Source organism: Sander lucioperca, chromosome 6, assembly GCF_008315115.2.
Source record: "Sander lucioperca isolate FBNREF2018 chromosome 6, SLUC_FBN_1.2, whole genome shotgun sequence".
Lineage (NCBI taxonomy): Eukaryota > Metazoa > Chordata > Actinopteri > Perciformes > Percidae > Sander > Sander lucioperca.
Window position 1 is genome coordinate 37864567 of NC_050178.1, and position 17257 is coordinate 37881823.

Consider the following 17257-nt stretch of genomic DNA (forward strand, 5'->3'; position numbering starts at 1 on the left):
CAGACAGGTAAGCATGACGTATATCAGGCATTTTATTTCTGTCTGATCATTGCTTATCTAATCTCATATATAATCATGCTTTTCATATGGCAGCACCACACTCTGCTTATACAATCTATGCAGTTATAACATAGGCCTACATATGAATAAATGCAAATGTACAGCAAATGTGTTGCCAGGCATTTCTTGGCAATACTGAAAGGTAATTCCTAGTCATTTATGGTCAAAGCCTATGTACATTCACATAAAGAAAAGGTAAAATAAATAGTTGCATATAAAATAAAGCATACATAATGACACTTTACTTTGTTAAACTTCAATAATACATTTTCAGTTACCTGATTAACATGTGGCAAATGTGTAAAATAAGATAAATACACTTAAATATCATAATAATCCCTTCATTTATGACACCTGAGAACTCTACTGACTGAACTAAAGTCTGACATTCACAATGAGAAGTGCATTTATCAGTTGCAACTGACTGAGAGACACAAATGTTTACTTCCCTGTGTCTTTAAAGATAATGTCATACTTGTATAGAGGCAGATTAAGACTGTGATTCCCTTTGACTGAAGTGTGCACATTATCGTGTACAGTAGGGCACTGAAATAGCCCCATATACGGAAAGGCTTACAAAAGCAAATATGGCTTCTTCAAAAAGTTGTACATAAAGTATGCCCCCTGCAAATCTACCATACGCACAGCTAAGGCTTAAAGAACATAAAAAGTATTGATTTTTGTATTTCCTTCTATACTGTCTAAATTCTTCTTGTGTCTTTCAATGTATGCTCACAAAACTGCATAAGCCTGACTAAAGAGATACAAAAACATACCTATACACAAAAGGTAACCTGATATTGTCACAAAAACAACACATCAAAATGCTCTAAAAAAAGAAGCATTCAGTATGTACAGTTTGGATAGACTCCTTAAAAACAGAAATGGAGAGAAGAATGTGAGGTACAGAAGGCAACGGTTTACAGGCAGCATCTGGACAGAAATCATGCTGCGGGGCCTGTGGGCTCAGCAGTTTGAGAAGTGTCTCCAGGGCCAGACCAGTGCATTATATCTCTGGAGTATCTACTGGAATTGTATTGGCCTGAAGTCTTTCTTTCAAGTTACTCCAGATAAGATAACCTGTCTGTTTTGTAAAAGCTAAAGGCTAATGGCTCCCCTTGGTCACTGCACGCTACCTGAGAGATACGCAACAACACAGAGGAATTTGGTTCTCTCTGATGTCTGGCAGCATAATCTCTACAGTTCTTGTAACCAACAACCTTCTTCAGTGATCCAGTAATGACTTCCAGTGTGTTTGTGTGTGTACAATGTTTGTGTATGGGTAAACGTCTCACTTCCTCCAGTCTGGCCTGTAAATCCCACCTCCACACCAACTCATTCTAGGAATATACATTATTATTATTATACCCTTTAACTGCCTCACACTTGCTCTCCTATACCTTCTGTCCTCTTACTGCAAAGCGGTTGCAGCTGATCGTTTACTTTTATCTCAGACAAAAGCATGAATGGATCTTTTTAATCTAAACATAATTAGAATGATACTATACTACAGCCTGACCACAATCAGCTGGTTTGCAATACCTGCTTATGAATATGATTGGCTACAAATACAACACCTCAAATGTACCGAGATGAGAAGTGTGCTAATGAGTGAGGCACTGAGTGTTGTAGACTGCCACAAAGTAAAGTAGCTTATTAAATGGAAGTAGCTGGACGAAATTACAGCAAGAGTTGCCCACAAGAACTTAGAACTGGAAGGATCACTGGACTTACTGGTAACATCTGAGTGGGAAATTCACTACACTTCACTAAACCAAGAAAGTCCTCGTAAGGAGCTGCTCAATGGCACACAGTACAAAACAGGACAACGATTATACTGGTGCGTGTCTGTGCATGTGTCCGCTAATCTGCCTGAAGTGATAAAGGTTTTAAAAAAAGACTCCCTGATTGGAGACACCTCACTGACTATTAACGGTCCGGTGAGCATCACAACAATATCATTATTGGAATAAAACTAACTTAATAAATTGGTCTAAAAAGGAACATATGGCTGTGACACATGTCGTGCGGAGTAATGTCAGTACTAAAAGGTCCAAATGGCAAATATCCAAATTGGAAGGCATATTCTGGCGAAAATATGATAAATGGGAACTGTGTGGTGATCGCTATTGACAACAAAACAGTTAAATTATATGACAATACAAAAATAAATGGAGAGTACAATAAATAAGACATGTTTATCTTGCTATGTACAGTACTTACACCAGAGTCATTTACACTATACACACATGGGAGTAAAAGAGGTCAGGGCAGGTTTGAGCTCTGAATTGGCTGTAGCACCAAAGAGAAGGGATGTCTTGACACAATGACAACCTGAAGACGACTGCCAAGAAGAATGGAAATGCTGAGGAAAAAAAACATGCCAACTACATTAACAATTCATTTAAAAAAATTCATAAACCTGCACATTATTAAACAGATTGGACAAGGGAAAGATATTCAGTGAACAGAAATGCAGATTGTAGTCATATATTTTTGTAATATGAAAAATTCAGTTGACCGCTGTCTCTGGACTGACTGAAAATAGAAGTGATTTATTCCTCTGTTTACAAGCATTACTGGTGTAGACCATCCCTTATGAGCATTAAAAATATGAAGAACATAAATTCTTAAGAAAGATTTAGTTGTTGAGTTGGGCAGCAGGTTCCAGTCACATGTTTTGAATTTTGGTGATTGAGGCTAAACTCTTATCTTTATTTGGATTACAGATTATGCCTTTTATAATTGAAAAATGTTGTTGTTATATATATATATATATATATATATATATATATCCCACACCTGTTTGATGGTATTAGATCTACTCCACTGTCACAGGCAGACTGGAGCCAGAGGACGGTGTACATTTACCACAGTAGCCTCCACACATTCCTGACACTCTGCTGCCATCCTGTTGACACAAGAGGAATAACATCAGTGATTCTGCTGCTGGTGCTTAAACGTCAGTATGTTTTGTAATATAGCCGCATACAGATGCTGAATATAAGAAAGAAACATATGTAAAATATGAATATGGGATAACTTTTTTTTCCAGGATCACAGCTTGCTTGATTTCTCTGTCCTGTGCTGAAGAAATATTTTGCTGAAGCATTTTCCCCTGTCACTGATCTAAACTATCAGCGTAAAACAGATGTTAGATTGAGGAATCTGTTAGGAAAAAATACATCACTTTACAACACTTTGAAAGGTTTTTGCTGCAGGGTTATTTTGGTGCCTCTCAAATTAGCTTTTCCTTTTCAAAAGGCACACAAAGGCTGAGGCCCACCAGGCAGCTTGTCACCAGGTATGAATTGGGTAATCACATGCAGCATAATGGACGGTTTCGTCCAAACATCTAGAAACAAAAGAGAACTTGCATCAGACGTGTACACCAAAAGCACTATCCCATGACATTATGGCCACAGCGCAGTCAGTGGTTTGTCTGATCTCCTCTGGAGTGCTCTCCCCATTCCACTGTCACAATCTGGCTTTATTTAAACTGCCTGGAGTGCCCACAGCGGGCCGGCTGGCTATGGATATCAGACCATGAACACTTTTTGGCATTACAACCGGCTCCTGTTTTCACCTTACCAAAATGCACTCTCCAGCTTGAGCTCCATTTCAAGAGGAGGGTGTGGGGGCACTTGAGAGAGCAGCTGCCCAATAAGGGTCCTTTCTCAGCGAGTTTATGGTGAGAAGTGAAACTGGAAATACAGAACCCACTGGGGATTATGCCCATTTAGAGCTCTGAAGCCAAGAGGACATGCAGAGAGAAGAAATAGTGGAGGTAGGGATGAAGTGTAAGAGGAAACAGAAAAGAATAAAGAAGATGAGGCATACTCAAAATCTTTAAGACTGCTCTGTTGAAGTAATGTAATGTAATTTGGGGAGTTTTCTTGGATTATGAACATGTGACATATTGCCAATACCTGTGATTTTTGTACATCAGCCACTGCATAGTTGCCCTGGGAGATCCACGAGGAGTCCTTCGCAACTTTAAAACCTGTTCCTGAGAGGTTGATCCTGAACCGCCCCTGAAAGAAGTGACAAAGACAGACAGAGAGAGAGAATATATAAATAAGATATCCCAAAGAAATGTATCAAAGAAATGTCAAAGAATATAGTGTTAATTTCGTCAGACGAGACGAGACTGAATATGTTCGTCCATTACCTTTTTTTCCATGACTAAGACGAGACGATGACGAGACTGCACCAATGTCCAAAAACGCTGACCAAGACTAAATTAACATGCATTATTGTTGACGAAAAAAGACGAGAATAAAATGTTTTGCATAAAATAAAAACTAAGATAACATCTCTCTTCATTTTCGTCTACAATTGTCTCTACTTTTTCATCATGAGATAGAATATTCAGCTGTTACGCCTTCAAAATATTCCAAATGAGTTTGTGCTGTTGCTGCCGGCCTGTGGCTGCAACACGAAACTACATGGAGCAAGAACACAACGCCCATAAACGATAGTTACGTTATTGTAACTCCAGATTCTATGAGTATAGGCGTAGCCCTCTAAGCCACGCTATTGGGTTTATCCCTTCGCGCATGCGCAGTCGTGAAGATTTTCTTTCCCGCCCTTGTGTACCGCTCGGGCTTCAACTACGTCCGCAAATACTGTATATAAACAGAGCGGACCCGTTGCTCTGCTCCCAACATAAGCTTTTTCTTCAGCTAATGTAACTGGAGCAGGCAGTAGCCTACACATGCAGCGGCACATATCATGATTGTAGGCGTGCATGGTAGTGAGAGAGGATGTATCAGGATCGGTAATAACGAGGACACCGCGTTACACCCAGCACTCAATGCAGGCGGGGTGAGGAAGCAGGAAAACACACATGCAGGGCGCATAATCCGTGATTGTAGGCGTGCATGATAGTGACAAAATATATATACATGTATATAATATATAGGCCTATATATAGGCCTATATATACATATACGTGTGGGAAACCGCTCTCTTCCCGGCACCCGGCAGCAAACAGAACACACATACGCATACGGCATCATCCGTCGTTGAGAGAGGATAGAACCGAGTGTGTTATAGGCCTGGGTGATAGCCTCGCACAGCCAGTGAGACAGACGCTGTTTTGACAGGGCCGCTCCTTGGGAGTGTTCCCTATAGTGTACAAACAACTGCTGTGCCCGCCGTGCGTAAAACGTACTGTGATAACGCACGCACCAGGCACAATTGGTGGAAAACCTCCTCCGCGTCGTTGTTATGAGGCGGGGGGAAAAAACCCTGGAGGGAAAAAACCCTCGACCGAAAGGAAATTGTTAAAATCTTTGGTGTGAAAGAGGGGTTAGGCTGTAGGGTGGCTGCGCTCTTGTCCCCTCTAATGGAGAGACAGGACGGTGAAACTGACAGTGCACATAAGTCGCTCACCCTCCTGGCTGACGTCAGGGCAAGGAGAAGCGCCGTTTTTTGAGACAGTAACCTGAGAGGGGCTTGTGCCAAGGGCTCGAAAGGAGGCTTCCCCAGAGCTCGAAGCACCAGGGCCAGAACCCATTGGGGAGTGAGAGAGCGCACGGCGGGTTTCTGTCGTCTGACCCTTTTCAAAAAACGCTTTACTAGGGGGTGTGCAAAAACCGTCCTCTCTCCATAGCCTTCGTGGCAGGATGAAATGGCTGTTGCGTAGGCTTTGACTGTGGACGGAGCCAAGTCGTTATCCACCAATGTTTGGAGATAAGTCAACACGAGAGGCAGGGGACACGATATGGGGTCTGTTTCCCTCTCCGTGCACCAGCGCTGGAAAGCGGACCAACACGCCGCGTAACACGCTGTTGTGGAGGGGGCTCTCACGCACCACGGCAGGAGGCAAGCCTAACCTCTGAAGGCGTTCCCGCTCAGCAGCCAGCCCCACAGTTGCTGGTTATCACTGGGGGGGGGGGTGAGATATCGCGCCGTCCAGCAGTGACAGGGCGTCCTCGCGCCACGGCAATTGCCAGGGGGGACCCGCCAGCAGCTGAACCAGCGTCGGGAACCAGGATGCGCTCGTGCGCTCCGGTGCCACCAAGATGACCGACAGATTCTCCTCCTGGATGCGTTCCAGGAGACGAGGAATCAGAGGGACCGGGGGAAATGCGTATAGGAGGGTTCTGGGCCAGGGGTGGTGGGAGAAAGCGTCCACGTCGAGGGGTGCATTGTCCCGTGTGCTCAAGGAAAACCACATAGCGCACTGTGTGTTTTCTCGTGAGGCGAACAGATCCACCTTCGCTTCCCGAACCTGCTCCACAGCTCCTGAACAATAGTGGGATTCAATCCACTCGTTGTGAGAGGGCCCTCCCCTCGACGTTAGGTCTGCCGCCTGGTTTAGCATCCCGGGGATGTAAACAGCTTTGAGGGACAGCAGATGACTGTGTGCCCACAGCAGAAGGCTCCTGGCTATTTCTAATAGCCGGGCCGAGCATACGCCGCCTTCGCGATTTATGAATGCTGCTGCTGTAACATTGTCTGTCTGTAGCCTACGACAACATGCCTCCCCGCTACCACTGGGGCGAAGCGCTTTAAAACCTTCAGCACCGTGGACAGCTCCAGGCATTTTATGTGCCAGTAAGAGACGCATCCGTGCACGCCGTCACATATGACGTCACCTTGCCCAGGGGAACCCCAACTGACAAGGTCCGGGGGTTCCCCAAATATGACAGGTCTGACTGCAGAGAAGGAGGGATGGTCAGCATTCGCCCTTTTAGTCGTGGCGTATGGGGTCGACGCGCTGGCAGAGGAATCACCTCTGGATTTTTCTCATGTGGAGAAGCCCCAGGGGGACCACCATGTAGCCCGCGGGCATCATGCCCAAGAAGGCGCATGACGGACAGCACTGACACCTTAGCGCGTGGTGGTGCGCGACAGGAGAGAGATCAGCGCGTCTCGCGCTGACAGCCTGGCTCTCATGACAATCGAGTTTATGTCCACGCCCAGATAAACTATCGATTGTGTGGGAACCAGTGAGCTTTTCTGCCAGTTTATGGCGAAGCCCAGCGTCTGCAGGTGCCGCAGAACTGCCACAGTGTGCAGCGCCGACTTTTCCCGAGAGGGAGCCAGGATGAGCAAATCGTCCAGATAAAACAGGACTCTGACGCCTTTTTGTCCGCAACGGCTGAAGTGCCGTCTCCATGCACTTGGAAAATGTGCGGGGGGCCAGTGAGTAACCGAATGGTAGTCGGTTGTACTGAAAATGGTCCCCTTGGAAAAGAAGCGCAGGAATCTCCTGTGTCTGGGAATGATTTGGATGTGAAAGTATGTGTCTTTCAGATCCACAGATGTAAATCATTCTTGGTGGCGCACACATTCCAACACATGTCTGATGGTTAGCATGTGGAATGGACGCGCTGAAGTGTATAGCCCCGTGTTATCAGCTTTGACATCCATGAGTCCATGCGTGTCAGCCTGATCCATGCTGCGCTGTGCTCTGAGAGCGGGCGCGCACATGTCTGTGTGTTGCTTACGGACATGGTCAGCAAGGAGCGCAGAGCCCATTCCGCCGCTGGGCGAGACGTGAGATTGTGACGCCCAGCCCATGGAGGGCTCTGTCGAAAGGGCCGGTCACCGCCGTGAGAGGCGGGAGCAGTCACCGGGTCATTGTCTTCCTCGTCCCGCTAGCATGGCCGGGGGGAGAGGGATGACTGGGCGGCACCGTTCATAGCGAATGAGCGTTCGCTCCCGCTGTCTGCATAGTGAGAGAGCGGTGGAGCTCCGCGTGCAGTGGTGGGCTGGTGTGCGCTTGTGTGGGGAACGACTGTCATGTTGTCAGCGCACTGTTCAATGGGAACAGGGGCTGCTTGGCTGAGGGGAAACTGCTCTTTAGATGGGTGGGGGTGGCCCTTAAAAGGGCCGTTGTGTTTCCAGCTCTCAACTGTATGTGGACGTTTCCAGACCAGGTGGGGGCCGCCTTCATGGTCCCCCGGCTCCGAGAGGCCTGCCGGTCATGTGGAGCCTGCGGAGGGGGGCCGGGCGGAGGAGTGGAGCTCGAAGCCTGGGAAAACGCAGCCGCAGCAGAGGCTGTGGCGCGCTTCCTTTCATGGCGGTTGTCATGGCGACGGCGTTGCTGTGGAGGAGCCGCCTTCCAAGAGCCGAGCATTCGAAATCGTTCCGCTTGGTGCACATGGGACGTGGCTGTCTGTAGGCGGGGCCCAAATAGTCCATCAGGAGCTATGGGGCCGTACAGAAGCTCGCGTCTGATGTCAGTGGGTAGCTGTGTCATGTGGAGCCAGATGTTTCGCTGGCTCCACAGTCTGCCACGCCATGACTCTGGACAACGCCACCGTGGACGCCGTGGTCAGGGTGAGGATCGCGGTCATAGCTTTGCCAATCTCCGTGGCTAGCTCCGGAGGAAGAGCTCCCGGAGTAGGCTAATGGCCATGGCGGAGGCGGCGGAGGCTAGCAAAGCTATATTGTTCTGTGCCGCGAGACCCTGGGCCGCACACTGGTGTGACCGGGCAGTGACCTGAGCACATACCTGATCCATGGGGTGAAGGAGGCGTAGGCTTCCAGTGGCAGAAAAAAGTAGCCTTCAGAAGCAGGATGGACGCCAGGCTCTGCTCCAGAGGGGGGGACCGAAGGGAAGCCCGCTTCTGTGTCGCCTTGAACCCGGGTAAACGGGGCATAGCGAAAGACGGGAGCCTTCGGTTTCCCGGGCTGGGAGAGCGCCTCTTCCACAAACGGCTGAAGCTCCGTGAAGCGCGGCCAGAGTGGAGCCCGTGAGGAGGGCGGCTCCTGAGAGTAAACATCCCCGCTCAAGAGGCCGCGAGCGGGGGCTGGAAGCTCAGCCGGGAGCGCTATGCCTCTCTGGTCTGCCGCCTTTTTGATGATCTCCGGCAGATCCAAAAGGAGAGGGTGGAGCCGCCTGAGGCAGAGGGGAAGACCGCCGGAGCGGTGCCCTTCGCCATTCCGGAGATGGGGAGAGCTGCAATGGGAGGGCATCGATCCCCGTTTCGAGGTCCAGTTCTCCCAGGGGGTACGAGGGACAGCCAGTGACGGAGGCGTTATCCGAGAGAATCGAGCCATCGGACTCGTGCTCGTCGATAAAGCCTTCCTCCGGCGGATCCAGGGTGTTGAATACTGTTTATATACAGTATTTGCGGACGTAGTTCAAGCCCGAGCGGTACGCAAGGGCGGGAAAGAAAATATTCACGACTGCGCATGCGCGAAGGGATAAACCCAATAGCGTGGCTTAGAGGGTGAAGCCTATACGAAATAGAACAGTAGCGAACACCAGAGATTTCTGCCAGAGCGACGAGCGCCAACGACATACTAGGTAGAAGGAAGAGGCTCGATATTTGGTCGCATTTTACATACAATGATATTGACAAAAAGTCAGAATGTGTCATTATAACTGACGGGAAGCACTGCGGACAAAAAATATCGGGGGAAAAACACCACCAACCTTAAGCGACATCTAGAGGCTAACCACCCACACATTCAGCTAAGTTAACTTAAATTAACATCTGATAAGCTAATGCTGATTTTAGCCATCTACGCTGTAAATCAACCAGTTAGCTATGGTATTGTGGCACATACATTATGCAAGTTATATTTTATAGCCATTATACCAGACTTGCTAGTTGGCTATCAAGTTGTGAAGGGAATAAAAACGAATGGCAAAGCTAACGTCGGTTTGAAGTTAGATGTTAGTTTGAGCTCTTAGCATCTAGCTATGCATGTAACACTTTTAGTTTAACATTAACTGTTAAATAGCTATCATATCAAAAGGTAGACATGATGTAAAGGCTGGTGGTTACCAGAAATAATCTCAGAAATTATTTATTTAAAAAAAGACAAAAATGTTTTGACTAAAACTTGACTAAGATATTGAGTTTTCTTTTGACTAAAACTAGACTAAAATGACGAGACTTTTAGTCGACTTAAACTTGACTAACAAAAAAAGATATGTGAATGACTCAATATGACTAAATCTAACAAGGACATCTGGCACTAAGACTAAATTAAAAATAGGTGACAAAATCAACACTAAAAGAATACATGAGACGGCCATGGTGCTGGATGTTACAAGAATAAATATTTCTATATCAATTAATGACAACAAGCTAACTGTAGTGTTTTGGGATATATTAAATGTAACATATCCCAAAACTAGAGGCATGAACTGGTAGTAAAAGGATGGATACTGATAAAGTTTTTTTTAAACAGCAGACATGTTTTCATGTCATACTGTAGAGAAGCAGAAGTGTAATTAATAACACTAATAAGTTAACGACTGCATTCCATTTAGGTATGTCTGTTCCGAGGCATTCCGGCTCAATGGAATGGCTTACCAGGACACTTAAAAGAAGCAAGCCATCATTAATGTTACTAGTTACATTTGTGCTTTTCCTGCTATGACAAGTCTGCAGGCTGCTGTGAAAAAGGGTATTCCCTTCCTTCCTTCTTTACATAATTAACAGCTGTTGTTGTTCTCACCTGTGGACAACGTGCGGCGCTGTAGCAGTCTCCAGCTGTAGCAAATGGAACACTCTTGCCTTCACGGGTGACAGAAAACTGCCAATCTGTAGCTGCGTAACAAGATAAACCAAATCGCTAATCAGGTACGATGTGACAAATATTCTTGCTACAGGACCTCAGATGAACTTTTACAATGATAGCCTTACATCTGCCATAATGACTTGTGTTATATAACTAGTCTAAATCTAGCCTTAGTTTTACGGTCAGCCTAATGGCAATATCAGTATAATTTCATCTACTTAGAGCAGGTTTATTTAATCCCCTCAAGCCTTGTAATTGTGTGTTGCTAAAATGAACCTTGAAGACATCTTGAATCCATTAACCCTCATGAGCACGGACATAATTAAATGGCAAAGGAAGTTCTTATTTGAGAGTAATGTGGAGTTAACACTGGCACAGGATGCTGTTGTATGTGTGTGTGTTTGTGTGTGCCATCTGATTTTTGCGTGTGTACGAGCCACTCACTGATGATGTTCATCTTGCTGAGGTCCAGGCGGACTCTGGAGAACGTGGTGATGCCGGCAGCGGTGTAGTCTCTCCGACAGTCACAATCCTCTCTTCTGGAGTCATTGGCTGGACACTGAGTGGGGTCGTTGAGTCTGGCAAACACACGCACACACACAAAATACCTTAGCTCAACTTTACACTTCATTTACAGACTAAAACACTGCCAGGAGTTCTGTAATAAAACAGGCTATTCTTATTGTTATCCTATTAGCCGTTTACCTGAAGCCAAAGATCTCTGAAAAATTCTCTCCTTCTCCTGTAGTCAAGGTGATGTACTCCTGTGGAGTCTCTGTCTGCATTCCGGCACAGTAGACCTGAGGAGAAAAAGGGGGAAGAGGAGGAGGAGGAGGAGGAGGAAAAGGGAACCAAGGGTGAAGGAAAGAGATGAAGGTGGTTGGATGGTAGAAAAAATAGAAGTGCAGATTAGGAAAGGAAGAACAATAATGGTGGTGAGAAGGTGAGTAAAAGGAGTAGAATATAAGAAGTTACGATTGCAATTGCAAGCCCCATCAAATACAGAAGCACAATGCAGACAATCCCTACAGATGACATAAACTGGCCAGCCTTTCGAAGTCCTTTTGAAGGCACACAAAGAATTTCCTTTGACTGTGTGTTAGGAAATATGCCGCATCTTTATGCAAACGTGTACACTAAGCTGCAGCACCAAGCATATGCCTAAACACATGGTAGTAGAGATGAATTTTAAGCACAATGTACTGTAATGCAGGCACATACATAGTCACAACATGGCTACAAAATGTTCTGTCAGTGTTTAAGTCATCTGAAATGTCATGAGAGAAGTCATAAAGACCTACTTTGCAATTGTCCCTCTCCCCTCATAAATAAAACCTGTTATGGCTTCATAAACTGTGCTCTGTGCATTTGTGAGGTAATAAGATACTATAATCGTACCATGAGCGCTTTTCCTTGAATATTGAGGAAGTGTTCGCTGTCTGGGAGGGGCCCGTTCATGCTCTGGACGTCTTGGCAGCTTGAAGGCAAATGGCCTTAGAGACACAAAAGAAGTAGAAACAAGTATGTATACAGTGTATTATACAAAGATTTAACCCAGGACAGGCACTCAGGCTTTATGCACACACATGTGCATGCATGCAAACACAAATTTCAGGAGTTAAGTCAAGTGTGGCAAATTGCTGCATCGAATCAAAGAAAATGAATATCCACTCACTCTTTGATGTCCCATCCTACCATAGGGAAGGAAATACACTGGACAGTGAATCTTTGATGTTTGCCTCGCATCATAAATATTTCACTAAAGGCCAAATCCCTGAGATGACCGGATCACGTCAAGCCATACCTAATACTAGAATTTGGGATGCATTCAGTTGGCCTGTACTTAACCATGATAGCCATGACCTATGTTGAAAGAGCAGCCGTTTCCTCCCAGTACTCACAGCTTGGATTTCTGCACACTTTCCTGGCCTCTGGCATGGCCTCTTCAGAACACCTATTGCTTTCCTGACCATCTTCTGACACACACTGCACCGTCCTCTCCATCACTCCATCACCACAGCTCACTGAACACTGGAGGGGAGGAAGAGAACCATGACAGTGTGAAAATAAATCTTGTGGATGTCCGTCATGTCAGCAGTTTTTATCTTCAAAGTGGCCCCTTCATAAAAGGGTGCATGTATAATTTTGTCATTTCAATATTATTTATCATTTGGCTATGACAAAAGGTTGAAGCCAAAGGTACAATGTTTTTAATGTCAGGCAAAACTCATTTATATATTAACTTAATAACTCATGTATGAAAAAAGTAATGTGCATAAGTGGCTGCTTTATGAAATTAAAGATGTAGAAGATGCAAAAGAAAATGTGAATTAATGTACATTTCCATAATGTTATGTGAATGTTAGGAGTTGACTGCAAAAATTTTAATTTGGACAACTATTACAAATAGTTACAATTAGTCACAAAAGAAATGGAGGGAAAAAAAAGTCTTTATCTTGAATTTATTAATGTTTCAGCTTTTTTTTAAGTTTATTTTTTTACAAGGTCTCATGGGAAACTAACACTAAGCATGCATGTTCCATCAAAACAAACACTGATAAATGACTGGGCAATATTTAGAACCATGGACTCGCTAACCAGTTCCCAGATTCCAACCCTCCACTCCTGTGGCGGCGGGCATGGGTCCAAATGACAAGGCATGTAGCTTTCAGGGGGGGTCCCGGGGCAGTTGGACAAAGACTGATGGCTGTACTCATAGTTGTCATTCTCCACATGCACCTCGCTGCAGGAGATCAAACGCTGGCGGTAGCCCTGACCACAGCTGGCTGAGCACTGGAGGAAAGAATAAATCACCGGTATGAAATAACAACAGTATTCCACACAGGAAACATGGGTGATTTCTGTCACTTCCGCATCACTGCATTATAAGATGGTGGTTCACATCACTGGTCTTTTTGAAGAGTGAAGTATTGTCTATTCAGAGCAAACTGACTTTCTACAATTGAGATCGCTAAGCCTTTAGTGGGCCTACATCATCTAAATGGCACACAGCTTCTTTGGCTCTCACCTCGGTCCATTCCCCTGTGATCCAGATCAATTCACAGGCGTGGGTGTTACAGCTCTCTATGTCTGGAGGTCTGATCTGGTTCACACAGTAGATCTCATGGACCTCCTGCTGGTCGTGGTCCACACACTGCAAGGCTCGTTGTCGGTGGCCTGCTCCACACGACTTACTGCACTATAGTGGCGACAAAACAGACACTGGCCTTTTACAAGGGTGGCAAATCATGTATGGGTGGTATTAGGAGAAGCATTATGACATTCCTACATCTAGATGCAATGTAATTTTATTTGCCTTTTGATTAAAGTGGACTTAGTCTCTCTCAACGGATGTACATTGCTGAGATAAAAATAAAGTCCGTCCCCTCTCGCTATCTCTGCTATCGGGGCTTAACACCGCCCGGTACGGTTGAAGAAATAATAATACAAATACGCCAGAGTTTTGTTCTGCTATCCCAAAGTAGATAGGCAGTGTAGCCAGACTATACTCCCTCACTGACACAGCACTGTGGAGATAGGTCTGGCAATGCAAGACTAAAGTGGACCTAATTATGTATGCACACCTGTCCAGCTGCAAACAGGAAGCTGCACGTGCAACTATGAGGTTTTAAAGTAGGGATTATCAATAATCATCAATGGTATCAATGCAAAGGAAGAGCAAGGATGAACAGTCTGAGATTTGTGTCTTCTTGTGAAGCAGTACCTTCACTACATGGGACTACGGCATGAAGATGTCAAAACAGTAGATAAGAGCTGGGAGGTAAGCACTGTGTTGTTGAGCAGAAGAACCTGAGCTGAGCACACGGCCAAGTCCTTAGAAAAGATTACACAACTTGTAAGTCCTGAAACAGTTTACAGTCCATGCCAACAATTTGTCTAATGAAAGGTCAGAGTGGAAATTCACTAGCAGTAAGCAACTGCACACTGTCCCCCAAAAGACAAGAATATCACAATACAGGCAATGCTTTCAATTAATGAGCAAATGTCTGGCAGACACCCACTATCTCAATGTTTTACAGATAAAACCTGTGTTTGCCCCATTGATATCAGTCTCTCACATCACAGCTTTACCACAAATTAGACCAGACCTGATATAAATACTGTATATTTTCTAAACAGAGATGCTTCTCGAAATATATGAACATAGGCCCTATCTCTGTGACTAACATGAGAAATAAAAAAGACAGGCAAAGAGTAACACCATGAGAGTATTGACCTATTGTTTTCTCAATCAGGAAGGGGTGGATTTAAAGGTATAGTTTAATCTTTTGGGAATTCTGCTTGTTTTCTCTCCTGTCCAACTAGAGCAAGGATACAATTAGCTTGGCTTGCAATAACGGCTCAGATCAGTGGAAAATAGGAAGTGACTGCACCTTGCCAAGAAACAGTTACAGCAATTAACTCCCAGTAAAGCCACAACTCGTTTTTATGTTCCTGTTTTTCTACAGATTAAACAAACAAAATATACCTTATAAACTATATAGGTATAGAGGTATTGGTAGACTCTTTTTTAAACTTTGGACATGGCGAAGCTAGCTGTTTGCACCTTCTCAGAGTGTTTATGCTAAGCTAAGCTAACAGTCTCCTGGCTTGATATTTAATGTACAGACATGAGATCTCGGCAAGAAGGTGAGGACGCATATTTTTTATTGGTGTTGCTATGAAAGTGGTGTCCTTAAATGAAGTGTACTTGACGGCAAGTTCAAAGCCAACGAATCACCAGGACCCTGTATGTCTTACTACATCCAGGTCCATGCAATAACTCAACTATTACGACATTCAATCTGCAAGAGACATAAGTTAAGCACTAAACATGTTAGCAAGGGCTCAGAGAGGCTTCCACTTGCGTCAGAAACACACTGTGCTGTTACAAATGCAGCTGACCCCAGCTGGTCTTCATCACTCTTAATATGTTCAACACTGTCAAACAACTGAAATACCTTGAACTTCTAGGCTGCTGTACTATACACGAATGAAATGTAATCAACAGCAGACAAAGCTATAAGCAAAAACATTTTTACAGGCCTCTAGAAAGAAGCTATGTGTGCAAAGAAGTAAAATGTTGGTGTTAGACATCATCTCTGATTTGTGGAGATTGACTCCACAGTGTATAAAGTCTATAAAACACATAGGCATGTTAACCCGTGCCAGGTGAACTGTTGTAATTACTTTGAGCTGTTAATTGGAACACCCAGGCAGAGAGCTCCAAACAATTCTCCAGATTAATTAGACTCTCCTATCAGAGGAGACATTTCATGCTGCTCAGTGACCCAGATTCAACATCACTTGAACACAGTGAAGAAGAAACTCCTGCTGCAGCTGCCTGTTCTAATAATCCCAACTCTCAACAAGGATCTGTAGCCTATAGAAAGTGGCTGAATGATGCTCAGCAGGAATGCCTATTAAATATAGCCTAGGTATGACTGTACAATATCAAGCAACAAGACTCTTTAACTTTGAGTGTTCTTAGAGCAGATGCAAGATATATAACAGTATTCATGCACTTTACAAAATAATAATATTCAATTATGATTAAAAAAAATCAAATTAATAGAATAATTTGTTTTACTTTTAAGTTCCTGTAAATGTGGTTTCATATCAATTTCTCAATAACAAAATATTCCTGAGTAAAAAAAAAAAAGCAAACAATCAAAAGGTAGGGGAGAAAAAAAATGGTATTATTAATAATAGTATAGTCAAAAAGTCAGCTAAGCTGCTTCACCAGGACTCTTTGAGTGTGGTTTGATGAGATTTAATTGACAGTGACCGGGAAACATTTAAGCAAACAACCCCAAAACTCACATTTTGATTTAAATATTACTAAATCCTGATTGGTGCACAACTGTATACTATGCCACATCACTTATTTTTAACCCGCCCACTTCAAACCAGTGTGAAGCACACGTGTCTATATATATATATAAAAATAGACAAATCTCTCATAAGAAATACCCAAAACTGGCAGAACATAGTGTTTATGTAGGTCCACAATCATGAGAAAATTGGTTTTCTTAGGGGCTTTTAATTTAACTTTTAAGTAGCAACATGTGGGCTTAATGTTTAGGTAATTAAAAAAATCATGACTCACAGTTGTGCATTTACTTACTTAGGCTACACTTAGACTTTTCAACTGCTTCTAAAAAAGCGAATTAGCCAATCAGCATTGAGGCCGGAATTATCCATTTTACAACGAGGCTTGGGCTGTGTTAAAAAAAAAAGAAAGAAAAAAAAACCCTTCATCTGATTTGCACAGGGGCCATGCAGCTCCTCTCTTCCCCTGTGACCTCCTGGCAGCAGTAGCTACCTCCGACTGAAGCAGCGACTCAAACTTCAGATATGACTGAGCAAATCCATCCTCGCCCGGTGGAGACAACGCTGTAAAAGCTACTTTTTTTCAGCAAACTGGTTGCTTTTCTGCACAGGCAGCTTACCGTCTGCCAGTCTCCTTCTCTCCACCGATACCGAGAGGGGCAGTCAGCGACCCGGCAGCTCTGGCTGGACGCCGGTCTGGAGCGCTGAGAACAGCCGGTCTCCAGTGGGCTCCGTCGGGCTCCGTCCTGGCAGAACACCTCCCGTCGCCGGATGCCGTCGCCACACGATGCTGAACACTGAAAGCAGGACAGATAAGTACTTTGAAAACGTTCATTCAACCGTTATTAGGCCTACTATGTTTAACTTTATT

General features: G+C 44.6%; 1 protein-coding gene across 1 annotated transcript in view; it reads right to left on the reverse strand.

Annotated features, from left to right (window-relative positions):
- Positions 1–514: 514 nt before the first annotated feature.
- LOC116035053 (ADAM metallopeptidase with thrombospondin type 1 motif, 9) overlaps positions 515–17257 on the reverse strand; it is a 53881-nt gene continuing 37138 nt past the window's right edge. Inside the window, exons 30-40 of the mRNA XM_031277969.2 lie at positions 17007–17183; positions 13583–13753; positions 13153–13347; positions 12456–12585; positions 11953–12047; positions 11260–11354; positions 10999–11132; positions 10492–10583; positions 3990–4094; positions 2863–2971; positions 515–2425 (exon numbers count right to left, since the gene is read on the reverse strand). Of these exons, the coding sequence (XP_031133829.1) occupies positions 2882–2971; positions 3990–4094; positions 10492–10583; positions 10999–11132; positions 11260–11354; positions 11953–12047; positions 12456–12585; positions 13153–13347; positions 13583–13753; positions 17007–17183 (1284 nt within the window). The 3' untranslated portion in view covers positions 515–2425; positions 2863–2881. The remainder of the gene's footprint in view (positions 2426–2862; positions 2972–3989; positions 4095–10491; positions 10584–10998; positions 11133–11259; positions 11355–11952; positions 12048–12455; positions 12586–13152; positions 13348–13582; positions 13754–17006; positions 17184–17257) is intronic.